The sequence below is a fragment of the Somniosus microcephalus genome, chromosome 13, assembly GCF_052327205.1.
Source record: "Somniosus microcephalus isolate GS21.2 chromosome 13, FLI_Smic_1.0, whole genome shotgun sequence".
NCBI classification, from domain to species: Eukaryota; Metazoa; Chordata; class Chondrichthyes; order Squaliformes; family Somniosidae; genus Somniosus; species Somniosus microcephalus.
Genome location: NC_140999.1, coordinates 171,379,269 through 171,407,105, shown reverse-complemented (window position 1 = coordinate 171,407,105; position 27,837 = coordinate 171,379,269). Strand labels below are relative to the sequence as shown.

The 27,837-nt window shown below is 42.2% G+C and overlaps 1 protein-coding gene across 10 annotated transcripts in view; it reads right to left on the bottom strand.

The window, feature by feature from the left end:
- The window catches only part of dlgap4b (discs, large (Drosophila) homolog-associated protein 4b), a 733,594-nt gene that overhangs the window by 10,624 nt on the left and 695,133 nt on the right, over positions 1–27,837 (bottom strand). For 6 of the 10 annotated variants that reach the window (XM_086005582.1, XM_086005577.1, XM_086005576.1 and 3 more), the window contains 4 exons: positions 14,709–14,762; positions 6,126–6,490; positions 3,490–3,581; positions 1,055–1,473 (listed from right to left, as the gene is read on the bottom strand). In XM_086005582.1, the coding sequence (XP_085861708.1) occupies positions 1,055–1,473; positions 3,490–3,581; positions 6,126–6,490; positions 14,709–14,762 (930 nt within the window). Of the gene's footprint in view, positions 1–1,054; positions 1,474–2,629; positions 2,766–3,489; positions 3,582–6,125; positions 6,491–14,708; positions 14,763–27,837 lie in introns of those variants that run through there. The other 4 variants (XM_086005581.1, XM_086005583.1, XM_086005584.1 and 1 more) reach the window with 4 other exon arrangements.

Here is a 27,837-nt window from a genome sequence, read left to right as displayed (position 1 = left end):
TTGAGGAAGATGGGCCAGCAATTTAATGGAGCTATCAAAGTTAGATGTATAGGCATGGCCTCGCTTGCCCCGAGTCGTATGTTCATCTCCCAGAACCCTAGTCAGAGGTGAAGGGGTTAAAAGTTAGATCAGTGGCTTAACTGACTAGCTGGCTGATGTTATAAAAAGTCTGGCAGAACAAAGACAGTTGGAAAAAGCATATTACACGATGATTGGGGGAGTGAAAGGCGGCGAAAAGGCCATGCATTGAACAATGGGCCGCCAATGTGATTTGCTACGATGTGGTTAAGTGAACGAAATTGGATAAGAGCTAAAGAGTAGAACAATGGCAGGTGTGGAAACAGGGCAAATGAGATAAACAAGATGTGTTTTGTGGAGATGTGATTAAGTGTACGTGACTTGGACAATTAATTGGCCAAATCCCGAAGATGTGAAGGAAGCAAGATGCAAGACTGTATATAAGCCAACTGCTCGAATGTAAAAATTAGACTCCCGTCTCAGCTCAGACAGAGGGCCTCTCCCTGCACGTGCTTGAATAGAGATCGTTTGGAACCAGTACATGCTCGTCTCCGTCTGCTTTGGGGCAGAGAAAAATCCCACAACAGAGGTCCAGTGCTGCACGACAGTTTAAAAAAAGATAATGGAAGCATCTAGGTCTCATGCATTCAAGAATAAGGAGGCTGTAAACCTTAAATTTTGAAGTGCTCCTTCGTAGATCGAATTACTAACTGGATATCTTTTTAAAGACATGGTTTTATGTACTCTTTGAACAAAACAACCTGGGTTAGGAACTGCATTCCCTCAATCATGCCCAGTATCATTTCCAAGCCAGCTCTTCTCCCCCCTTGCTGGTACTTAATTATTATTTAAATATATTCATCGTTAAAAAATCAGAAGTAAACTTTGAAGACAGTTTACAAAGAAACCTTGAGCTATACAATGGAATTTGATATCAAGACTATACATCCATTTTTATTTAATCTTACAACAAACCAAGGACTTGAAGTGAATTCTAATAATGATGGGGGACAGTATTATTTCCCTATCCACGTACCCTCTTCAGATAGATTATTTTCTTTGGTTTCTTTCTCCATTTGATGACACCATCCTTCCATTCTTTCTTTTTCTGCTTGCAACAGTTTCAAGAACCAATAACCATCCCGACGACATGAAGTAGCATGTACTGGTTCAACAGGAAGGTTGTTAGTAGATTCTAACCATGGCTCGGGTGGTGGTAAAGAGGATGGATCTAGGGCTGGGTCTAAGTTATCTCCATAAGCAAACGCTTTATTTTTCGTCTGGGAGCCTTTTGCATGCTGCCGTACACCAGGTTCAGGGTTTGAGGCATTGTGATGCGGAGTTGAATCTGAAAGCTGATTGCTTTTGTCCTGGGATCCAGCAGTAGAATTACGACATTCCTGTGTATCAGAGTCAGTTTCTTGTTTTGATGTCATGCTGCTGGAGCGGCTTAAGCTGTTTTAAGTAATGAGACAATGTTTAGAATTATTTAGCTACTCATTTTAAGTGAGCTAACTGCAAAATGCAATGCAAGCTGATTTACAAGCAAATGCATTAAGAAGGGGTATAACCTCCATGAAACACTGTCCAGCAAAGATATTAACTCGTTTAACATCACTGCAATAGATATGATGCACAGATCCTGTCGCACTTTTTCTTTAAAATATGAGGACAATAAACACTCCTTGAAACATTGGAGAACATAGCCATGCACGGTAGGTAAAACCTCCCTTATTTTTAGAAAAAAGTTCAACTTTCACACACAAACAGGCTATTGCCATTTTCTCATGGGAGGGGGAAGCCACGTTGAGACTATATCCTGACCGGGTCAGTAATTTGCTCTCTTAACACTCTCATTTGATCATGTGATCTCCCATTCCACTGCACATCAGGCTAATTTTGAACTGTAGACTTCGTTATTTGAGCAAAGGAGCTAGCATAGAGACAAAGTTTAATAGGTAAAGCAAAAGTAACGATCGAAGATATTCCTTCAGCCTCCACATACAAATTGGAGCACAGAAATTGGCAATTACTCTAAAGAACTTAATCTTCAAGCCAGCTTCAATCTAAGAAAGCATGTAATGTCCCAAGCTGTCAGATCAAGACAATAATGCTTTTTGAAAGTTAATGGGGTCAGGTAGCTGTGCAACATGTAGCTTCAAGAGGAATTCTCTGCACGTTGCCACAAGAAGTGGCCACTGCTGGTTCCTTGCCAGACAGCAACACATGGAGATGCACTCTACAATCCAAGATTTTATATCAAACACTTTTGCCTTGGTGGGGATTTTTTTTGGTAAAAGCTGTGTACATCAACCCAAGGGATATATAAGAAAAATTATGTGGTATATAAAACCGTTCCTGAAAAAAAAATTCTTCCACACGCCTCTCCAACCTGTGAGATGATGATATCCTATTTCTATGTGAAAGCGAAACAAAATGTGGAATTAGAATATCATGGCAAGATTCAGTTCCACAGGTGGCATCCACATTATGGTTCCTCACCAAAATAGCCACATCACCTAGTGTTAGTGAGTATTCAATCAACAGGCCAAAGCTGAAGCTTATTTTGAGCACACAACACCAACAGGTGCATACTTCCAATGAGGCTTACTAAACTGAGATCAATGGGAACACTGTCCAATTATTACCCTTCCGATTTCTTGACATCGGTTGCAGCAGTGGTCCATCATCCCGATGAAGATGAAATAACTCAGTGCAGAAGTGACTGAATTAAGACCTTTCTGATCTACAGGTCATGTGATGAATTTCAGCACTGCTGGAGCCCTCGAGATTGCTAGGAATTATGGTGTAAAAATGCAGTCAAAAGTTTTATTTTCCGTCAACTAATAAGTTTTAAAAAACCACGATGGAATAGACTGGCAATTTAAAAGTTAGACCTCCTGCTGGCCATTTAATATTATCCCTCCCAATTTTTTCATCTCAATATTTTTGAGCTTTTGCCAATACCACTTGGAAACTGGCTGAAACTAAAAAGGGAGCAAGAAAGGCTCAGGTAAGCACCCTGTAATTTTCAGAGTCTGTTTGTTGCTGTAGAAATTTATCCCCATTTCATGGCATAGCACACTTTCAGCAACCCACTGCCCACATGTCAATAACCTTGAACTTTTTGAAAATATCTATGTAATATTTATCAATTTACTGAGTTATGGAACAAGATGGTGAATATTTACCAATGGGACCTTTTTCTTGCAATCCTAATATAACCATGTTACAATGGACATTGCTACTAAAGCAAGTTCACAATACCAGAAATTAAAAAGGGAAAAAAAAATCAGAAAGCAAAATGCTTGCTCAAAAGAAAAGCAACATGGAATGTTTCCAGGCAGTTACAGTGCGAGTAGAGCGCCCGGGGATCAGTAGATTAATCAGCAAATGGGGTGGAGTGAGCAGAAATGGTAACATTTGTTAAATACGTTAAATTATTCAGTTGGCGGAACTAATTTCACTCACCGCCACTCGTCTTCCACTTGTATTCCAATAGACTGGAACTTGTTGATAAGTTGAGAATCTTGTTCTTTAATTAAGTTCTGGGAACAGTCAACCTAAAAAGAAAGACATCTCTACAAGTCAATGATGATAAAATTCGGCATTTACCAATTCCATTTTTTCATGCAATTGTGTTCTAAATATTAAAACAATGTAACTTGATTTTAAATGAACTACAGTAAAACTGGTCTTATAAAGAAAACTACCTACCTAAAAATCTTATAATGGGAAATGAATGTCATGGTCCGCTCAGGAAAAGTGCTAAACTGGTATAGCTAGCTATACACAACTATTACCACTGGTTAGTATCGATGACTGACAAGAAATGTTCCCTGAATTTCCAGCATGAATGAATGTACCAACAATTGAGAAGGCTACAGATTTCTTGGTTTTAACATCTTGGTTTGCATTTCATATAAATATACTCCGTGTAATTTTTTTTTGGGGTGGGTACATCCTGTTAGAATGTTTGCAAACTTTAAAATGCAGTTATCAACTGTGAACAATGCTGACTAAGAGAGCAGTATGAAACAGTGATTGAAGTAACGCCAACTCAATGTGTTCCTTAAAAGGATTGCACGAAGAAAACACACTCCCACACTTGCTTATTGGTGGCTTAGAATTAGAAAGCCAGAATATAGGGACAAAATAAAAATCTGGACTTTCAAAGATTTAATTGTTGGAGGAAAAAATGAACACCAAGCTAAAGAACTTTTGCCTGGTGTAAAGCAACAGTACAATTGCTGCTGGCAGAAGATTTTTTTGAAGCCCATACAGATCCCAGGCAAAGATTTGGGGGCAGGGAGGAGAGGGGAAACAAGTGAGAGGTCATCTAGACTGCTTGGCTTGTCTAAAGATCAACGATATTAAACAATGGCCCATGTTTCCCTCATTTGGGTAATGTTGTGGAAGACAAACAAAGAGGGAAGAATGCAAGGTAAAACAGGAGTGCTAAAGATAGTCAGATTTGATATACCTTTTATTCTTTAAAGTACAGCAAGAAATACATTTTGGTACATTGGATAACTAAACACTGAAAAAGGGTCATATTTTACGAATGGCAAACAAAGCAACGACATATATAAGTAGGCTTAAAAGATAGAGAACAAGCCCAAGGAAGTTATGGAAGTGTTTGTCTAATGTGTAGAGGAAACCCTGCAAATATCACGCACTCTCAGGGATCCGTGCTAACTTCTGAAAGACAAGTGTTAACTACCCAAAGGAAAGTAATGTTGTCTTTGCAGAAAGCATTATTATTAACATGCATCAATAGAAATAACATGCTAATAAGTCATCAAGTTACAGAAACATATAGAAATCTGATAATCCAATAAGGCAACAAAATTGGTTCTTAGAATAAACTTGGGACACATTACAATTTTTCTAAAATCACAGGAAAATTGGATGTTATTGTTATGGATTAGTATTAGTACGATGTTCTGACCCAAAAGACGAGGGAACAGGATTCCTGGTGTAGGACAAGCCAAGAATGTAATTCAAAGAGTAATTATTTCAGGTTGAGTAACGCTGGGGTTATACTGCCCTTACATAAACTCAAACTTACTAGGACACAACTTTCTATAAAGGGTCTCACACCGTAGCACTTTAAAGTGCTTGGTAAATCCACTGATTTATACTGCCATTTTTACATCGATGCACATCTAAAAGCACTTTGTACTGATGAAAAAGTAGCATTACTGCACTTATTAAAAACAGAGCATCACCTAGTTAACTAACAAACTTGTTTGCAGCATTCCAAAAAGGTACAGCTGTTGATCAACAGGGAGTAGTGACAATACCGGCTTGATGCCACAGCTGAAAACACTGTGGTCCCTTTTATATTTGGTTCTCATCATTCAACAACAATTAGAATCCAAAATTTAATAGTTTAACAGATTTTTCACACAATTTATCAAAGTTTTAACAATGCAGTCAAATCTTTGAACTGGCAGCCATCAAGACCTAAATCTTTAATCCTGGCACCAATGGGGAATTCATCCCTGGATAAGGGACTAGCAAAATGAAATATGCAACAGTAATAGACACTGTGGTAAAAAGGGAGCAGTAGGAGTCTATGTACACCCAGGCAGGAAGGAAGCACCTCAGACTATGTAAGCCCAAGAACCAGGATGGACACGTTAAGCCATCAGAGTGTCACCCCCTACACAATAAACTTACCTCAAAGATGAGTGAACTTGCCCAGGGCCACAAAGGGCATCACAGAAATATTAACAAATACCTAACAAGCTACTAGTTATGGAAAACAGAGTAAAAAAGCAAACAGAAAAGACAACATGTCCCCACAGTCAAGTAGCTTATCAAATGGCGTCACATTTCCTCCTCTGCGGCTACCCAACATCTTTAGCACAGGAACTATAATACAGTAGTACAGAATTCAGTGTTTAAGCGTTTGCAATGTCAGATATTTTTTGCAGACAAGTACAGCAACAGGTATGCAGCAGCTACGTACATCCAGTAGAATGTAAGCAAAATATTAAGAGCCAGCATCTTAAATTGTATTGCTAACTGCATAAGTCTGAATTTACTGAAAAATATCCTGTCCCGCACTTTTACCCTGCAAAATATCTGGCAGAAATTACCTGTATCCCTATAGAAGAAAGCTTTCTCCTTGGGGGAGGTTCCACTTTTGGGTCCTCCGTAACAAGTGGTCCTTTCTCAGTTGTCACTGTAGCATTTCGGTGTTGGTTGTCTAACTGTTCACGAACTGGAGCACTGACGCTTCCCGTTTTGGTAGTGTTCAGAGCCCTGGCACTATCCAAGCTGTCCGAAGAATTACTGAGACCAGACTGACTGTTTAGATCACTCTTGTGGTCCTGATTGTCGAGGTATGTGTCTTGTGCCGATTCGGTGCTGCTCTGGACTGTAACTGAAATAAATGGTTTAGATGTGGTTCGCGGTGGAACTGGTGGAGGAGTCTTCTTATAAGTGGTTATACACGATGACACTAGAGGGTGAAAAAGAGGGAAAAACAAAGAAAATTTAAAATAAAATTTTATAATTGAAGTATACCACTACAAAAGTCATTTTTCCTTCTGGAGAATTCCATGTTTGCTGATTCATTTCTACATTTTGATGTGGTGGCATATTTTGAATTACACTGGAACGAAGTGCACAGAATTGGAGGTAACCTTGTGACATGGGTTGGTAATTAGTTGGGAGGTCGGAGACAGAAAGGAAACATTCTTTGATTGGCGGGGGGTGACAAGTGGTGTTCCCTAGAGCTATGTCCCGGAGACTAAGCTTTTCACCATATATACAGACTTGGATGAGAGTTGTATATCCAAGTTTGCAGATGACACCAAGTTAGGAGGCACGCTAACTTGTGCAGATGACAGCAGGAAGTTACAAAGGTGACAGACAAATTAAGTGAATAGGCAAAAGAGTGGCAGGCGGAGTTCAATGTGGGTAAGTGTGGGAGAGCACCCATTTTGGAGCAGAGAAAGACAAATATGGGGGGAGACGAAGCTGTGGAGGAACGAAGGGATTTGGGTGTCCATGTGCACAACTCACTAATAGCTAGTGTACAGGTACAAAAACAATCCAAAAGACTAATGCAATTTGGCCTTTGTCTTAAGTGGGGTGGAATTCAAAAGTGTTGCTTCAGCTGTACAGAGATTTGGTCAGACCCCATCTGGCATACTGTGTTCAGTTCTGGGCAGCAAACCTCAGGAAACATATATTGGCCTTGGAGAGGTACGGTGCAGATTCACCAGAATAAAACTAGGGATAAAGGGCTTAAATTAGGAGGACCGGTTGCATAAACTTGGCTTGTATTCCCTGGAGTTTAGAAGGTTGGTGGGTGATGCAATCGAGGTATTTAAAGTAACAGAAGGGTTTTGATAGGATAGATACAGAGAAACTATTTCCGCTGGTGGGGAATAATCTTAAAATTAGAGCACTAGGCCATTTAGGAGTGAAATCAGGGAGCGCTTTTCCCACACAAAGTGTAGTGGAAATCTGGAATCATCTCTCCTAATAGGCTGTGGATGCCGGGTCAATTTCAAGACTGAAATTGATAGGTTTTTGGTCGGCATATGGAGAAAATGCGGATAAACGGAGTTGATGTTTAGATCAGCCATGATCCAATTGAATGGCAGAACAGGCTCAAGGGGCTAAATGGTCTCCTCCTGTTCCTACAATTCTAAAGCTAAAACTTGGGCCTCCAGAATAAATGAAATTGTTGTGGATTCAAAACAACAAAATAATCTTGACCATCAGACTTCAAGTACAGTAAACGTGCATGAAGTATTAACCACCTCAACATGATGAGCGTGAATTACATAAGTGAGCAAGAATGAAACTTACAATAGAAACCACTTCATCCGCTTGGTAGTTGTTATACTTAAGACAGGTTTTATCATACTGGTTTAATTTTATTAAAAAATGCATTTACCATATTAACTCACATACAAGCCATTGTTTTAAATATTTTTTTTTTTTTTTTTTTAAATCAATGTTAGGGTGTGATCATGAATCAAATTCATCAATACTACTTGCAGCCCTCTGGGTGAAGGAGCGCTTAACTTTAGAATGCTCTCTATTTTATATACAGATGGTCTATATGTAAATCAACATGGTATTTGCAGGATGGGAAAATAATCCTGTTTAAAGTGTCAGGTGAGACATCTCAGGTACTGTAAACCAAGGAGCTAAACCAGTTACTTGCATAGCTGCAAATCACCACAAAGACCACGTCAATTAAATGTATTTAATTACCAATAGAAACTTGTCACTGAAATAATGTCACCACCAAATTTAAGGCATAGTACAGTTAGGGGACTGGTCCAAGTGGATCAGTGTAAGACCTTTGTTTGCTTTACATATGGTTAATTAGGCCTAACAGAAAAGTTACAGTGTAATTAATTACGTGGGCAATAGTGGAACCGCTCTATAATCATCACCCAAGGGACTGGCTGAACTGACTGAAATAGGTGGCCGCTTTATCAAGGATCTCAGCCAACAGAGAATAAGTGCATAATGGTGCATTTACATGCATGTCCAATAATATACAATGCTGTAAGTCTAAATGATTTTTGAAGTGCTCTATTCAAGCACTTTCATGGAACTAAGGACCAAGTGCCAGTTCCATTGTAGTTGTTAACCTACATGAATAGAGAGAGCACCTGGCTGCCATTTCCTGGGATACGTGGAGAGATACTGCCATGCTTCCTCATTGCATAGCTTGGGCGCAGGCTTCTTGCAGCTCAACGTCAGTCACTCTCTCCAGAAACTCCACAGAAAGCCAAGAGTTTACCCAAAGAATTATGGACATGGAATCGGCTGCCTTCTTCCCAGGTCACTATAGAAGCTACTTCCAGAGCAGCTGAAAGCCTGGGGACAGCATGGCCTGACAAAAATCAAATGAACTGAACCCACCCAAAACTCCTCAACCTCACTCAGCTGCTTTGGGCAACCATCCATCATTGCCAAACATGTAAACAAAAAGATTCAAGTAAGCAAAGTTGGGATTTCAGAGTGAAATGAATCGACTCTTCGGATTTGGAGTCCTGTCCATTCTATTCACGTGGAGAAATGACAATAGAGTAGATACAGAGTTACGATTTCCTCTGGTGGAGAAATCCAGAACAAGGGAATCTTCAAATCAGAGCTAGGCTATTCAGTAGTGAAATCAGGAAGCACTTTTTCCACAAAGGGCAGTAGAAATCTGAAATTTTCTTCCACCAAAAGGCTTTGGATGCTGTGTTAATTGAAATTTTCAAGACTGAGATCAACAGATTTTTATTAGGTAAGGTTATCAAGGAATTGGGATCATTGCCGGGGGCAGGGGAAAGAGGAGTTGAGATACAATTGAATGGCAGAATAGGCTCTTGGGATCGAAAGGCCTGCAATTCAGCGGCCGTAATTCAGAATGGCTCGACTAAGTAGCAATACTCGATACAAAGGTGACTGTGGTATGGAGGACAACTCCCACTTAATTGTATTAACTGCTGGCCAGGACAATGACAAGCAGCCACTACATACGGCTGCAGGGCATTCTGGAGGGGGAGGGTGAACAGCCAGTTGTCATGGTGCATATAGGTACCAACGATATAGGTAAAAAACAGGATAGGTCCTAAAAGCTGAATATAGGGAGTTAGGAGTTAAATTTTAAAATAGGACCTCAAAGGTAGTAATCTCAGGATTGCTACCAGTGCCACGTGCTAGTCAGAGTAGAAATAGAAGGATATTTCAGATAAATACATGGCTAGAGGAATGATGCAAGGGGGAGGGATTCAAATTCCTGGAACAGGTTCTGGGGGAGGTGGGACCAGTCCACCTGGGCAGGACCGGAACCGATGTCCTAGGGGGAGTGTTTGCTAGTGCTGTTGGGGAGGGTTTAAACTAAAATGGCAGGGGGTTGGGAACCTGTGCAAGGAGACAGAGGAAAGGGAAGCAAGGATAGAAACAAAAGACAGGAAGGAGAAAAGCAAAAGTGGAAGGCAGAGAAATCAAGGGTGTAAATCAAACAGGGCCACAGTAAATAAGAATTCTAAAAGGACTAAGTGTTAAAAAATCAAGCCTGAAGGCTTTGTGTCTTAATGCGAGGAGCATTCGTAATAAGGTGGATGAATTAGCTGCGCAAATAGATGTAAACGGATATGATATAATTGGGATTACAGAGACATGGCTCCAGGGCGACCAAGACTGGAAATTTAACATCCAGGGGTATTCAATATTCAGGAAGGACAGGAAAAAAGGAAAAGGAGGTGGGGTAGCATTGCTGGTTAAAGAGGAGATTAACACAATAGTAAGGAAGGATATTAGCTCTGATGATGTGGAATCTGTATGGGCAGAGCCGAGAAATACCAAGGGGCAGAAAACGTTAGCAGGAGATGTATACAGACCCCAAAACAGTAATGCTGAGGTTGGGGATGGGATTAAACGGGAAATTAGAGACGCGTGCAATAAGGGCACAGCAGTTATCATGGGTGACTTTAATCTACATATAGATTGGGCTAACCAAATTAGTAACAATACTGTGGAGGAGGAATTCCTAGAGTGTATACGGGATGGTTTCCTGGACCAATATGTCGAGGAGCCAACTAGAGACCAGGCCATCTCAGACTGGGTATTATGTAATGAGAAAGGATTAATTAGCAATCTTGTTGTGCGAGGCCCCCTTGGGGAGGAGCGATCATAATATGATCGAATTCTTCATTAAGATGGAGTGTGAAGTAGTTGACTCAGAGACTAGGGTCCTGAATTTAAATAAAGAAACTACAGGAAACTTTCGTTTAACCAGAGGTTAAATGTCCGGAAAGCTATCTACCGGCAAAATTCAGGAGCCGTTTCCTATAAGTTTTTTTTTACTTCTCATTGCTTTTTTTTTTCCCCAGTCAGGCTCTGCAAGGTCTAGCTGAAGCTGTTGCTTAGCTACAGAGACGCTTTTAAGTTGCGGCCGACTGTTTTGAAGCAACAGGGTTTGTTGATTCACACGGAGCTCAAAAGCTCCGTATGTTTTAACATTAGCACTGGTTTCTACGGCAGTTTTGATGGTACGGCACCAGCTCGGTCCTGTCAGTGCCGGATACCAGAAAGTTTCCTGTACGATGGTATGAGGTACAAGTTGGCTAGGATGGATTGGGGAATGTTACTTAAAGGGTTGACGGTGGATAGGCAATGGCAAACATGTAAAGATCGCATGGATGAACTACAGAATTTGTTCATCCCAGTTTGGCATTAAAATAAAACAAAGAAGGTGGCGCAACCGTGGCTAACGAGGGAAATTAGGGATAGCATAAGATCCGAGGAGAGGACATATAGTTTGGCCAGAAAAAGCAGCAAACCTGAGGATTGGGAGCAGTTTAGTATTCAGCAAAGGAGGACAAAGGGATTAATTAAGAGGGGGAAAATAGATTATGAGTGTAACCTTGCAGGGAACATAAAAACTGACTGTAAAAGCTTCTATAGATATGTGAAGAGAAAAAGATTGGTGAAGTCAAGCGTAGCTCTCTTGCAGTCAGAATCAGGGGAATTTATAATGGGGAACAAAGAAATGGCTGACCAATTAAATACATATTTTGGTTCTGTCTACACAAAGGAGGACACAAATAACCTCCAGAGATGTCAGGGAACATAGGGTCTAATGAGAGGGAGGAATTGAGTGAAATCAGTATTTGTAGGGAAATGGTGTTAGGGAAATTGACGGGATTGAAGGCCGATAAATCCCCAGGGCCTGATGGTCTACATCCTAGGGTACTTAAGGAAGTGGCCCTAGAAATAGTAGATGCATTGCTGGTCATCTTCCAAAATTCTATAGACTCTGGAACAGTTCCCATGGATTGGAGGCTAGCTAATGTAACCCCACTATTTAAAAAGGGTGGTAGAGAAAAAACAGGGAATTATAGACCGGTAAGCCAGACATCAGTAGTGGGGAAAATGCTAGAGTCCATTATAAAAGATGTAATAGCAGAGCACTTGGAAAGCAGTGACTGGATCGGACAAAGTCAACATGGATTTACAAAAGGTAAATCATGCTTGACTAATCTACTGGAATTTTTTGAGGATGTAACTGGTAAAATAGATAAGGGAAAACCAGTGGATGTGGTGTATTTGGACTTTCAGAAGGCTTTCGATAAGGTCCCACATAAGAGATTAGCGTGCAAAGTTAAAGCACATGGATTGGGGGTAAGGTACTGTCTTGGATAGAGAACTGGTTGGCAGACAGGAAGCAAAGAGTTGGAATAAACGGTATATAAAATATGAGTGTGTGTGCTGCGAGGAGGATGCAGAGAAACTCCAGCACGATTTGGACAGGTTGGGTGATTATACTGCATTTGCCATGCATCTGCTCAATGTGGATAAATGCGAAGTTATCCACTTCGGTGGCAAAAACAGGAAGACAGATTATCTGAACGGTAATAGATTGGGAAAAGGGGAAGTGCAACGAGACCTGGGTGTCCTTGTGCACCAGTCCCTGAAGGTAAGCATGCAGGTGCAGCAGGTGGTTAAGAAGGCAAATGGTATGTTTGCCTTCATAGCGAGAGGATTCGAGTACAGGAGCAAGGATGTCTTGCTGCAGTTGTACAAGGGCCTTGGTGAGACCACACCTTGAGTATTGTGTGCAGTTTTGGTCGCCTTATCTGAGGAAGGATGTTCTTGCCATGGAGAGAGTGCAGCGAAGATTCACCAGACTGATACCTGGGATGGCAGGAATGACGTACGAGGAGAGATTGGGTTGATTAGGCTTATATTCGCTTGAGTTTAGAAGAATGAGAGGGGATCTCATTGAAACTTATAAAATTCTAACAGGACTAGACAGACTAGATGCAGGAAGGATGTTCCCGTTGGCGGGGGAGTCCAGAACCAGGGGGGTCACAGTCTAATGATAAGGGGTAAGCCATTTAGGACTGAGATGAGGAGGAATTTCTTCACCCAGAGAGCGGTGAACCTGTGGAATTCTCTACCACACAGGGCAGTTGAGGCCAATTTATTAAATATATTCAAGAAGGAGTTGGATATATTTCTTGAGCCTAAAGGGATCAAGGGATATGGGGAGAAAGCAGGGACAGGGTACTGTATTTGTATGATCAGCCATTATCTCATTAAATGGCGGAGCAGGCTCGAGGGGCCGAATGGCCTACTCCTGCTCCTATCTTCTATGTTTCTATACTGTTAAGTATTTACACATAACATAACAACAATTCTTGAACCGTCTGCACTTTATTCTGTATCAGCAAGTTTGTCATCTTCAAGCAGGAATTTCTCTGGGCTTAAATTGGATGGTGACAAGAAAGTGATTTCATTTTGAATTTCTGACTGACAGTACAACCAGAAACACCGAGAACAGCATCAGTTTGAAAACAAAATACATGCTGAACAAGCATTTCCCCCCACCCCCCAAAAAAAAACACAAAGCAAGCCATTGGAATAAGATATTAAATGGTAAAAGTAAAAATGCAACTCAACCATAAAATTCAGTTAATAACATAAAAAACCAACACATGTTGTACAGTGCATGTGCAACACTGAATTGCATTTTACTGAACTACCAATTATCCCAATGTGAAAACCAGCAGTTTTAGAAAACATTTAGCAGATCTCAGTATACCAGTTATTGCGGATACAGGAAGTACACATACTTGGATGTCCTCTACTGCCATTGAAACACTTACTGAAACTAGAGTCAACATTACACACATGTATAATGTTATGTACACGTACATTTCATAAACAAACTTACAGTAAACTAGTGTACTTGCACACAGATGCAATAGACAGACCACAGTTTTAGCATTTTCCCCAGCCAGACACTTCAGAAAAATCTTTTCTCCCAATGGAAATGCCACCCTTTCGGACACTTTGGGTGGGAAACACTAGAATGAGGATGATCTTTGTTTCTGCTTCAACTGCACTTAAATTGTGCTCAGTTCCCAGAGCACTTATCATTTTACCACACAGTATGTTGAAAATGGTGCCAGGTAGACAACTCTATAGACTAAATTGTGTCTGAAAATACATCAAATGAAATACCAGCAAATCAGTTAGGGTCGACTTACTGCAGAACACTTCGCTTGTTACTGAAGCTGCAATTAATTAAATTGTACCAATTTTCTCCAGGCAAAAAGCAGAGCTATTTCCTTATCACATCATAGCAGCGCAACGCACAGTACAGGTTGCATGCACAAGCACATAGTAGCCCAGAAAACAACATTTGCATTATGTGCCCGTATCATGATGCAAATGCAAGTTTCCAAGACACATCATGGGCCAATCGGACAGGTATTCCAGTGTTGCAGTCAAACAACATCAACACTGCCAGCATTCTGGTTGCAAATCAAGTGCCACACCACAGCTGTGCTATTACAGCCATTTCACACTGGAAACATTTTTGGCACGGTTTGCACTGGAATAAAGCCTCCAGTGTAACGAGGGCATCAGTGAAGAAAATACAAGATCAGCAAGGACAGAGAATGAAATAAAGACAACATAGACAGCATAAATTGGAAGAAATCAAAGAGACAGTTAAGTAAGATGGAAAAGAGTAGTGGATAAAAAGGACAAGGGAACTGGAGTTTTTTGTTCAAAAAGCAACATATCCTTCACGTACACAAGCCCAATTATCAGACGATGCACCTGCTGCATTCCTGCAGCCAAGAATAAGTTGGTTCTGAAGCTCCCGTACGTATTACACCGTACATCACAAACACAGTATATCTTACCAGGAGACTCAGAATAGTTCCTCTTCAGCACAAAGTTTGTGGTCGGGTTTTTATCTGTGTGTAAAACGAAAATTTTTTAGGCAGCTATTTCCAGGGGTGGGAATAATTTGGAAATGCACACCAGTATCCCTTGGTCTGGTACGAGAAATCATCACTGGATCAAGTTGTCTGCAGCTAATTCTGGAGTCAGCCTCACAGGCAGATGGATATCCCGTCACATCGGTCTCGGTCGCAGCGCACTGTTTTTGTGGCATTACAGATTCTAAACACAAAGTCTGGGCTTATTACAATAAAGAGGGATAGACAACAACAAATCTATCCTCATCTAACTTAGATAAGGTCGCATTTCAATTCAAAAGAAGCATACGCTTACAAGTGGAAGTGGACTTTTGCATTGGGCATGAGAAGTAGTAGCTGAAGTCAGCTCCAATGCCAACAATCCTCAACGTTCCTCAGTCTTCCTTCATCTCACAAATCTTCAGGCTTTTAAAACCCACATTTATCATAATTACCAACTCCTGATTTACCTGGTCTTGTCTTATTCTTTTCAACTTCTGTAGTAGTCTGCACATCTGTCCTTCATGTTTATCGATGGAAAAAAAAGTCCCCAAAAAACAGAACACCATTGACTAAAAGGCACGGATTAACACAAAAAAAAACTACACACAAAATTAAGTACTTGACCACTACCTAAGGAACGTGATCAATGGTTTAGCAAGTTAATCTAGTTATTGAGCCAGTGATGAGGAAGTTTCCAGGTTCAATCTCCAGTAGCTGATCACAACTGGGGTATGACAAGGGTGCTACAATTGGGTTCAGCACGCTAGGCCAAGGAGGGAAAAATCAGTTATTGTTCCTTCTCCTGATGGCTAGCCAGCAACTCCTGCTGGGGGTGCATGTGCACAGATGTCAAGTGAGAACAGGAACAGGCTGTTCCACTACCCACTACCCACCCCACCACACCGCCCAAACAATCAAACAGTGCCAAAATCCACCAACAAGGCTCACATATGAAAGACAGCGACTTTGCTGAAGTTCTGAACGGCACCAAGCACTCACAGAACCATGTGCCAGCAAGGAGTCAACACTTGCAGCTGAGGAGATGAAGGGAGAAATCAGGGGGGAAAACAATGTGTAGTTAAACATGGAAATCAGGAAGTTGTTGTCTGAATTTCCCTGCTCGCTTTGCTCTAACAATACCTCACCAAGAGGCTCGGCAGTCACACACATTGAAGGACGTGAATTAGTGATATTTACCTACTAAACGCGCCCATTCAAATGTAAGTGATAAGCAATGTTGCCTCTTTTTTTGGGTGCACGGCCCCTTCAAACTTCCACACATGCGCAGTTTTTCCCATTGAGAAACTGGCAAAGGGCCTGTGTGGGAGCTTCAGACAGCTGTGCAGCTAGAACATTGGTGATAAGTCTTAATTACTGCCAAACAACCTCTCTGGCACTGAAAATGTACCTTTAAAAGTGCAGACTCATTTCTTCAGATTTTAATTATTTTTGGAGATTTAAAAATACTTAAAAACATTTTTTTAACTTTTTCTTTATGTCTCCTTTATCTCTTTCTGAATCCCATCTTTCTTTCCCTCTCTTTATTTAGCTTTCTGTACATGATTTGGCATTGACTTAAATATTTTAACTTACACTTCCTGATTCAGACTCTGCGCACCTTAGATTTCAATTTGATTGGTTCAGGAGACACACCATTGCTTGCTCTGTTTTCACAGGTCGCAGATACCTGTCGAGGGCGGCATGCTGTTTTGACTCTCTAATAACTGTGTAGCAGTGCAAAAGCCCACAGAAAATCTGTGGGAAAGTGTAAGTGTAATGAACGGTGAGCGCGCGCGTTCACCACTGACCGCAAAATCCGGGCCATTATTGAGACATTGTAGTGAGTAGTCCTCTATGCTGCCCCTCAACCCAAACAAAATTGGATTCGTCATAATCTATAAGGCATTTAAAGCATTGAAAATAAGGTTTCCAAAAATATCAGGTTGCAATTACCATTAACACTTCAGTTTTGGAGTGAATACTAACCTTATGATTAGATGGGTTACAGACAATGTCTGCAGTCTACAACATTTCTAACAGATTCATGATCATTTTCTCACTGCAATTATTTATAGAAGAACTTCTTGCATTTATACAGCGCCTTGCACAACCTCAGGACTTCCCAAACGCTTTACAGCCAATGAAGTACTGTTGAAGTGTAATCGCTGTCTTAATTTAGGAAACACGGTAGCCAGGACAGCAAGGTTCCACAAACTTCAATTAAATAAAAGGCCAGATTCTGGCCAGGACACGAAGAACGACCCTGTTCTTCTTCGAATAGTGCCGTGGAATTCTTTTACATCCACTTGAGGGTAGACGGCGCCTCGGTTAACGTCTCATCCGAAAGACGGCATCTCCGACAGTGCAACAGCCCCTCAGTAGTGAAGTGTCAGCCTGGACTATGGACTCAAGTCCTAGAGTGGGGCTTAAACCCAAGACGTTCTGATTGAGGAGGGAGTGCTACCACTGAGCCAAGGCTGACGCCCGATTATATCTCATCACTGTTTCATATTCCAAAATTGGAAGGTGTGGCACAAGCTTATTACCCTGCGGATAGATTTTATAAACAAAGCTACTGCTGGGGCCTCCACCCAAATTTTTCACACAATTTGGTTTAGTAGTAAATGAAACACAACTTCCACATCAAACACATTTGGAACAAGATATAAAAGCTAAGTACAACCATTTTTAACAAGACTTCAACAGTTCTGAAGTTCTCTCAATCATTCTTCTAAGTTACTGCACTCAGTTATTTGATTAATTTTATAAAGGCCAAATATACAAACAGATTTCTGTAGGCTCCATGTGCAGCCATAAGATGCCACATCAGAAAGAGTTTTTGGTCTGTAAACCGTAACTGTGACAGAGACAGAACACAAATTTTATGCATTGAGGGAAGACTCCACCTGCCATATCTACCTAAATCTAGCATTTCTGGATAGTCACACACCAGTGAGCAGGTGATGCATGGTATTTTATTTTAAAAAGGGAACACTCAAAAATACCCCCCCAAAAGATGTTCATTAAAAAGTGAATTGCTATTTTTGTGTCAAACTCAAAAATACACAGATGCACATTTTCCAAATATTTTATTTTCAGGTAAGTTTTTTTTTAAATGAGGCACATCAGGCTTTAGCACCAACTATTAAGAGAAGAAACTCTGGTGCAAATTTAAGGTCACAAACATTGTTTTTTTAAGTTTTAAAATTAAACCAGACAAGACAGTCACCTCAAAGTTTGGATGGAAAGTAATCAAGTCCATTTACTGAGGCCACAAATTAACATTTGTGGAAGCTTAAATGCATATTGTACAAAGCAAGCGTGTCTGATGAGAGCTTACTGTTCAAACACAAACTGCCCAGTGTGACCCTGGCACACCCATTTCCAGTCTGTTCCCAAATGCTTTTGAAAGAAAAGAGAGGATACAAAGTGGTGTATTAACTTTTAAATTGAGGTGTTAAGTCGAGAGAGAGAGATGACATCCATAGCGGGTACCTGCCTCCCTTGGTTGAATGATTACTGCAGTAAAGGACACTTAGGAACTCGTCATCTTCTACACCGACAGAACTGACAGCACAATTGCTTAGAACAACATTCTTTATTATATACATAAACTCTAGGTACAATGCTCATCATTTAAAATGGTTCCCCACTGGCTAGTTTGGTAAAAGGCTGGCTACGGCCAGAGGGGAGGCAAGGGAGCAGGTTGGTGCTTGGGGTGGGGACCCTCAATGTAAACGCCATGCTAGTGAGGTGGTCTGCACCCATGGAGTCAATCTCCTTTATTCTTCTACTAGACTCCTAAACTGCTGCAACCTAAACATAGAAGATAGGAGCAGGAGTAGGCCATTCGGCCCCTCGAGCCTGCTCCGCCATTCAATGCGATTATGGCTATCATCCAAATTCAGTAGCCTGTCCCTGCTTTCTCCCCATACCCCTTGATCCCTTTAACCTTAAGAAATATATCCAACTCCTTGAATATATTTCATGTATTGGCCTCTACTGCCTTCTGTGGTAGAGAATTCCACAGGTTCACCACTCTCTGGGTGAAGAAATTCCTCCTCATTTCTGTCCTAATGGCCTACCCCTTATCCTTAGACTGTGACCCCTGGTTCTAGACTCCCCGCCATCGGGAACATCCTTCCTGCATCTAGTCTGTCCAGTCCTGTCAGAATTTTATAAGTTTCAATGAGATCCCCTCTCATTCTTCTAAACTCCAGCGAGTACAAGCCCAATCATCCCAATCTCTCCTCATACGTCATTCTTGCCATCCCAGGTATCAGCCTGGTGAATCTTCGCTGAGCTCCTTCCATGGCAAGAACATCCTTCCTCAGATAAGGCAACCAAAACTGCACACAATACTCAAGATGTGGTCTCACCAAGGCCCTGTACAACTGCAGCAAGACATCCTTGTTCCTGTACTCAAACCCTCTCGCTACAAAGGCCAACATACCATTTGCCTTCTTAACCGCCTGCTGCACCTGCATGCTTACCTTCAGCGACTGGTGCACAAGGACACCCAGGTCTCGTTGCACTTCCCCTTCTCCCAATCTATTGCCATTCAGATAATAATCTGCCTTCCTGTTTTTGCCACCAAAGTGGATAACCTCACATTTATCCACGTTATATTGCATCTGCCATGTTTCTGCCCAATCACCCAAACTGTCCAAATCATACTGGAGTTTCTCGGCATCCTCCTCACAGCACACACCCGCCCAGCTTTGTGTCATCTGCAAATTTGGAGATATTACATCTAGTTCCCTTGTCTAGATCATTATATATTGTGAATAGCTGGGGTCCAAGGACCGATCCCTGCAGTACCCCACTAGTCACTGCCTGCCATTCGGAAAAAGACCCGTTTATTCCAACTCTTAGCTTCCTGTCTGCCAACCAGTTCTCTATCCAAGTCAATACCTTGCCCCCAATCCCATGTGCCTTAACTTTACATGCTAATCTCTTATGTGGGACCTTATCGAAAGCCTTCTGAAAGTCCAAATACACCACATCCACTAGTTCTCCTTTATCTATTTTACCAGTTACATCCTCAAAATTCCAGTAGATTAGTCAAGCACGATTTACCTTTTGTAAATCCATGTTGACTTTGTCCGATCCGGTCACTGTTTTCCAAGTGCTCTGCTATTACATCTCTTATAATGGACTCTAGCATTTTCCCCACTACCGATGTCAGGCTTACCGGTCTGTAATTCCCTGTTTTCTCTTGACCGCCTTTTTTTTTTTTATAAATAGTGGGGTAACATTAGCTACCCTCCAATCCATGGGTACTGTTCCAGATTCTATCGAATGTTGGAAGATGATCAGCAATGCATCTACTATTTCTAGGGCCACTTCCTTAAGTGCCCTAGGATGTAGATCATCAGGCCCTGGGGGTTTATCAGCCTTCAATCCCATCAATTTCCCCAACACCATTTCCCTATAAATACTGATTTCATTCAGTTCCTCCCTTTCATCAGACCCTATGTTCCCCGACATCTCTGGGAGGTTATTTGTGTCCTCCTTTGTGAAGACAGAACCAAAATATGTATTTAATTGGTCGGCCATTTCTTTGTTCCCCACTTCACTTTGCCAGTTTTTTATACTTCTATTTCTACCTGCCTTATCCCCCACGTCCTTCAGCTATTCACACATTGTGCGTCTTGTATATATCTTAGATTTCTTTAATTATGCCTCCTATGGTCTTCATTACTGCCATTTAACCATCTCCCGTTTTCCCACTTAAACACTAAGGGCCGTATTTTGCAACCCCTACGGGTGCGTACGCGCTCATAGGGGGCTGCGCAAGTTCCGGGTTACGGCATGCCAAGCGCATGCACTAAAACCCAGAGCTTGCAATGTGTCAAGATTCATCTCAACAGATAGGTAGGTTCGTAGATTTTTTGCAGGTCGGAGGCATCTGCCCGCAGGAAGTCTCCGACCGCAATTTCAGGCCCATTGTCTTTCTATTTCTTTTCTCATGGGCATGCTCCCTCCTTCCCTTAATTCTGTTCCTTTTTAAATGTTCAAAGCAAAATACTGCAGATACAGGTAGACTATCCTTTATCCGAAAACCTCGGGACCAGCCGTGTTTCGGAAAATTTCGGATTTCAGAAGGTATTTTATAAGACTGGGAAATTTGTCGGGGGTGGGGGTCGGCGGGGGGGTCGGGGCCGGCGGGGGTCGGGGTCGTGCGCACGACTTACGCTGAACTAAAAAACCTTCGGTTTTTAGAGGGTTTCGGTTTTCGGACGTTCGGATAAAGGGTAGTCTACCTGTACTGGAAATATCAGACAGCGTTGGAAACACTCAACTGGTCAGAAAGAATCCCTGGAATGGCACCCCAGCCAGCAACTGTTTCATTTCCCTCAGGCACCAGCATTCTTCAGAGTTAAACTCGAACGGTGAGTGTTGCAGGCTGTTTGACTGTGGAAGGTGTTACATCTTATCCTCCAGGGCCCTGAACTTGCGGCTGTGGGGAGCAGGAGGAAGAGGACTTACTGGGATTCCTGCTTCCGATCACTGCAGAAACAACTGTTATAAAGTGTGGACAACAAGGGAGGATAAGATGCGAAATAAAAACAGAAAATGCTGGAAGTACTCAGCAGGTCAGGCAGCATCTGTGGAGGGAGAAACAGAGTTAACGTTTCAGGTTGATGACCTTTCGTCAGAACTGGAAAAAGTTAGAGATGGAACAGATTTTAAGCAAGTGCAGGGGCAGGGAAAGGGGGGAGGGGAGGAAAGAACAAAAGGGAAGGTTTGTGATAGGGTGGAAGGCAGGAGAGATTAAATGACAAAAGGGGTGATAGTACAAAGCAAAAGGAGATGGTAATGGGACAAGTAAAGAAACAAAAAGGAAATGCTAGAAGAGGTGTAAATAGGATAAGATGCGATAGCTTCCACAGTCAAACAGCCTGCAACACTCACCATTAGACTAACTCTGAAGAATGCTGGTGCCTGAGGGATGAAACAGTTGCTGGGTTGCCAAATGTATGTTTGCACTAAATGCACATTACCATTATTGAACAAAATTCATAATATGATGGAATGAATCAAGTACGTACTGTATAAACCATCCATCTATTGTGCGAATGCATGGTAACCAATAAAGTAAATGTAATTTGAGTCCTCAATGACACTGCTAAAATTCCCTAGCAGGGAACAGTGACTTTTCTGCAACATATCCAAAAAAGCATAAGCCTCAATGTCTAATGAAAGAGTGACCTAAAGTGACTGGAAAGTACAATGTCAAGAGAAAATAAATTGGATTCCACCTAGATAGTTGTATGTACAAGACATCATAAAGCAATGTAAATCACAGAGGCATATAGCCATGCAAGGATACTCATGGATATTCCAATTTCTACCACTATTAAAAGTAGTACTTGACTAATGTTCTGAGCAAGCTTGGTGCCTTAACAAGAACAGTCAGTCAGTGAGCAACAACAATGGAATTTACTCTCACCATGCAAGTCATCATACAGCCAGGAAGTGAGCTATTCAGTTCAAGTAAGGAGAGGCATGGTACCACAATAATTCAGAACAGTCACAGGGTTATTGAGTCTAGCAGCAGATCAAAAGGATTAAAGATTTATGTAGTCACAACAATGTTATGATTCACTGTAGAATTCTAGAGGGCTACAAACCTTATTAGTAAGGTCCAAGCAGTTGTGGACACCATCTGAACACTAACACGATCCAGTTCTACAGGATGGAGGCTACAGAGATAGGGAGGTGCACGGCTATGAAGGAATTTAAACACAAGAATGAGAATTTTAAATTGGAGGCTTTGGGTGCCAGAAGCCAAAGTAGATAAGCAAAGAGTGGGCAGTGAGGGGGGCTTGGTGCAGGAAAAAGTACAGGTAGCAGAGATTTGCATGAGCTGAAGAATGAGAGGCCGGCCCAGGAGTGTATTGAAATAGTCATGTACGAAAGTGACAAAAGCACAGATCAGCAGCAGATAGGTGGAAGGTGTGATGCTCGAGGTGGTCTTTGTGATGGAGTATGTCTGGGGTCAGAATCACAGCTCAGGCTCGAATAGGACACGGTTAAACATGGGACAGTGTCTAGGAAGGTGGAGAGAATTGGTGGAAAAGGTATGGATTGTGTTCGGAGCCGAAGAGGATGGTTTTGGTCTTCCGAATGTTTAACTGGAGGAAACTGTAGCTCATTCAAGACTGGATGTCGAACAAGCAGCCTGACAGCAGTGAAGGTGTTTAAAGGAGGTGGTGGAGACGTATAGAGCTGGGTGTTGTCCGTGTACAGTCTTCCAATGATGTCGCCACAGGCCAGCATTTAAATAAGGAAGAGGAGGTCGCCAAGTATAGATCTTTGGGGACTCCAGAGATATTGGTGCAAGGGCAGGAGAAGGAAAACCGTTGCTGCAGCTGCTCTGGCTACAATTGGATAGGCAAGGGTGGAGCCATGCAAGGGCTGCCCCAGAGCTGGACAAGAGGAGAGGCAATGGAGAAGGATGGCATGGTTGACTGTCAAAGGCTGTAGAGAAGGGGAGGAGGGAAAAACCTGTCACAGTCACAAAGGATGTCATTTGTGACTTTCATTAGGGCATTGAAGTGCTGAGGCAGGGTGAAAACCTGACTGGAGAGATTCAAACAAGGAGTTGCAGGAAAGATGAGCTTAGATTTAGGAGGTCCTAGCACCTTAGAGGACCTTCGAGGGGGAAGTGAGGTCTGAGATGGAGCAGTAGTTTGCAAAGATCGAGGGGTCGAGGCTGAGTTTTCTGAGGGGGGTGTGGTGGTGAAATGATGGCTGTTTTGAAAGGGAAAGGGACAGGAACCGAGTAGAGCGAAACGTTTACAATGTCAACTTGCAAGGGGCCAGGAAGGAAAGTTGGGTGGCGAGCTGTTTAGTGGGAATAGGATCAAGGGAGCAGGAGGTGGGTCTCATGGCCAAGAGGAGCTTGAAGGGAGCACGAGGGTAGAGAGAGAAATTACAGAAAGACAAAGGATCAGGTCTAAGGCAAGAGTGTGCCTCGGGGAGATTTAGCTTGGTGGTCAAGGGGAAGAGGGGCCAGGGGGGAAAGCAGCAGAGGCAGCTGAATGGATGGTCTCAAACTTAGTGACAAAGAAGTCAATGAGTTTCTCATACTTATTGTTGGAAATGAGGATGGAGAGGGGTTTGAGGGGCAGTCAGTGGTGAAGAAACAAAGCTAGGGGTTAACTTTGCATTCCAGGATGATCCTGGAAAAATGGGCAGTTTTGGCAGAGGAGGGCGAGGCCTGATCATGTTTGATATAGTGAAAGCAGATCTGGAGATGGAGACTTTGGATGTGTTTTAAACTGGAGGAAGTGAAGATGAAGGATATGCAAGGGGGGGTAAGTACCAGGATGGGAGAGAATAAAGGTTTAACTGGGGACAAGCATATCAAAGGTGGAGGTGAGCGAGTGGTTAGCAGACCATCAGCTGCAGAAGCATTGTCGTGAATAGAAAGCTAAATGGTAGGTAGCTGTCAGCTTGAAAGTGTAGCTAAGTGGTTTGGGGGATTTCCCAGAGATGGTTACAGAACAAAGTGGGGTTGGAAGGGGGAATGCGGGTGGTGAAGGATACAAGGAAGTGGTCAGAGATGACGTTGTCAGTGATTGAGACCATGATAACAGAGAGGCTATGTGACATTGCAAGGTCGAGAGGGCGGCTGTAAAAATGGGTAGGAAAGTTTATATGGAGAGGTTGAGGAAGGACAGGAGGGCAGTGAAATCAGAGAGAGAAGGCGAAGTGAATTGAGATGGAGATTGGAATCACAGAGGATGAAGAGTTGCTCAGTGCAGAGATTGAGGGAGGAAATGAAGTAGGATATCTGGAGTTGGGTGAGAGAGCAAGGTGTGATCTGGTGATGAGGCTTATACTATTACAGCAGTTTGGGTAAAGCAGGTGCGGAGGCTTCAGTGTAGGCCAAGATGAGCAGTGTAGGCTGGATCAGATTACCTTAAACTTCAAATGATTGAGTGGCAGTGCAGAGTCATGGCAGCAAATCCATACATTGCAATCCAGACAACACAGTACTGATGGCAGAGGACTCCAGGAGTCTAAGAAATCCAATGTCAGCAGAGTTGCAGCCATTGAAAAAAGCATAGGAAAAAAAAAAAAAAAAAATCACAGAACAAGTTGGGTTGGGGATGGTCAATGTGCTCTGCAGGTAGCTTTAAACTTGTAGCTGGAGCTAAAATACATCCAGTATTCAAAGCAGGGAATCTTAAGCAGTGGAAGAGAGGTAGGGTTGCGAAGGGGTGGAACGTTTCTGGTAAATTTCTGGACATTTTCCACAGGAAGTTTAGTTTGGGAATTTTGCCCAAAAAAGCACATGCTAGCATAATAATGTTTTTTTTTTTTTTTTAACTTTCATTTTCCCCCCCACAGGTCCTCTCTTAAAATTACTAAAGAGATGGAATCTCAATTATTAAGGCATTTCTTAATCAATAGATGATCTTTCTTGGTTTGTTTTAATAATTACAAGTTTTGTGTGTGACTGTGAACAAATGTGGCCTGATTGGTTGGATGAGTGATTAGCTCCCTCTATTGGTGATGTAGTATCGTGCGTGCACAGGTCATGCTTCCATCACATGGAGCATCAGGAAAAATTTACTCACCCTGTTGCAATTGTGCTGATCGACCGCAGTTCGACACAGACGAATGCCCTTTATTTCTCTGCATAGAACAATGCCACGTTTACCGTCGGATGTGTGGAAACATTTTACCCCAGGCATTAAAGATGGAAAGACTGTGTACATGTGCAAACACTGTACAAAGCCATATGTAAAGTGTGCCACAAAGATGCAGCAGCATTTATCCAAATGCAACAACTTCACTCAAAGCTCACAGCAGTCAGCCCAGAGTTCCTCTGCTTCAATTCAAGACGATGATGGTTCACATTCAGCATCAGGCTCCTTATCATCGGCAACTCCTGGCCCACTTGGAAGGTTCTTTGGTACAATGGATAATCATAGCCAGAAGAATGCAGATGAGTGCCTTGCTCGAGCTATATATGCAACAGGCTCACCCCTTATGTTCACAGCCAATGTGTACTGGAAGAGATTTTTCAATGTTATTCGTCCTGCATACTGTCCTCCCACCAGACATGCTTTGTCTACTTATTTGCTGGAGGCCGAGTATAACAGAGTCCAAGGAAAGCTCAAAGAAACAACAGAGATGGCAGACTGTGTTGCAGTTATCTCAGATGGGTGGTCAAATGTACGAGGGGAGGGCATCATAAACTAGATCGTCTCCACTCCTCTCCCAGTGTTCTTCAAGAGCACAGACACGAAGGACAACAGACACATACATTGCTGATGAGCTGAAAGCGGTCAATGATCTTGGATCACAAAAGGTCTTTGCAGTAGTTACTGACAATGCTGCGAATATGAAGGCTGCTTGGGCTCAAGTGGAGGAAGCTTACCCTCATATTACATCTATTGGGTGCGCAGCTCATGGGCTTAACCTGCTCCTCAAGGACGTCATGGGTTTGAGAACCATGGAAACACTGTACAAGAGAGCCAAGCAAGTTAAGTATGTCAGGGGAAAACAGGTAGTTGCAGCAACCTACAACCCCAAGCAAACGACAAAGAACAAGAACACCACACTGAAGCTGCCCAGCAACACTAGATGGGGTGGCGTTGTCAATGTACAACAGCCTTCTGGAGGGTAAGGAGTCACTGCAAGAAATGGCAATATCCCAGTCTGGGGATATGGAATACTGCTGGATGATGTATTTTGGGAGAGAGTGGTTAGCAGCCTTAAACTACTCTCACCAGTAGCATCCGCAATTGCTCAGATTGAAGGAGAGGACGCTGTCTTGTCAGATGTTCAGGCTTTTTGCTGATTTAAAAGAATTCATCACTGCCCTACCCACATCCCTGCTGCTCAAAGCAGAGGAGAAGGCAATTGTTCAATTCATACAGACGCGTCAAGAATTTTGTGTCAAGCCGATTCATGCTGCAGCATACATGCTGGACCCAAAGCATGTTGGGAGACCAATACTTTCTGGAGAACAGATCAGCAGCGCTTAGTGTGATTTCTACCCTCTCTCGCCACCTCAATCTGGACGTGGGCAAAGTTCTGGGAAGTCTGGCAAAGTTCTCTACCAAGCAAGGTCTTTGGAATGGGGACGGGATATAGGAATCATGCAAGCATATCAGTGCACATACCTGGTGGAAGGGACTTTGTGCATCTGAGGTCCGATCACCCATTGCATCGGTGATGCTCCAAATCCCACCTTCTTCAGCGGCCTCTGAACGAAACTGGTCACTTTTTGGGAATACGCATACAAAGGTGCGCAACAGGCTGACTAACAAGAGTGGAGAAACTGGTGGCTATCTGGGCAAACCTACAACTTATTGAGCCAGATACAGAAGTGTCCACCACACAGTTAGACAGTGACACAGGAGGAAATGGACACGTCAGAGTCAGAGAATCAGGAGGAGCAATGAGGAGTAGAAGACTCAGAAGACTCATGAGTAGAAGACTCAAAGGGACAAAATAAGGACAAATTACAGGCTAAATAAGCTGACGCTCTTTTTATCTTATTTTAGATGAGTCTTTTTTTGTGGGGGTTCAATAAAGTTCAAAATTATAACCTAAATAAAGTTTTGAAAGCCTGTTTTTATTTGTATGGAACAGTATGTCTATTTTGGTGACAAAGATAATAAGGGTCAAAGACAAAAACCATCATTGTGCAGAAAACCTCAAAATTCCCATAAATTCCCCAAATTCCCAAAGAAAGTTTCCTGTTAAAAATTCCTGGAATTTTGCAACCCTAGGTACTAAATACTAATCTAGAAAGAGATGGGTTTATAAAGAACACCCTACATGGATTTGTGAAAGGCAAGTCACGTCTGACAAACTTAATAGAATTCTCCAAGAAAATAAAGAGTTGATAAACCGAACATCCATGATATTTCTTATAAGGATTTTCAAAAGGAATTTGATACAAGTGTGGCATAGGAGACTTGCTGATAAAATTAGGGCACGTGGTATTAAAGGAATTGTGGTAGCATTATTGGGACAGAAAAGAGACAGTAGTGGTTAGTAGACATTTTTTGGATTGGAGCGATGTAATGGTGGTGTT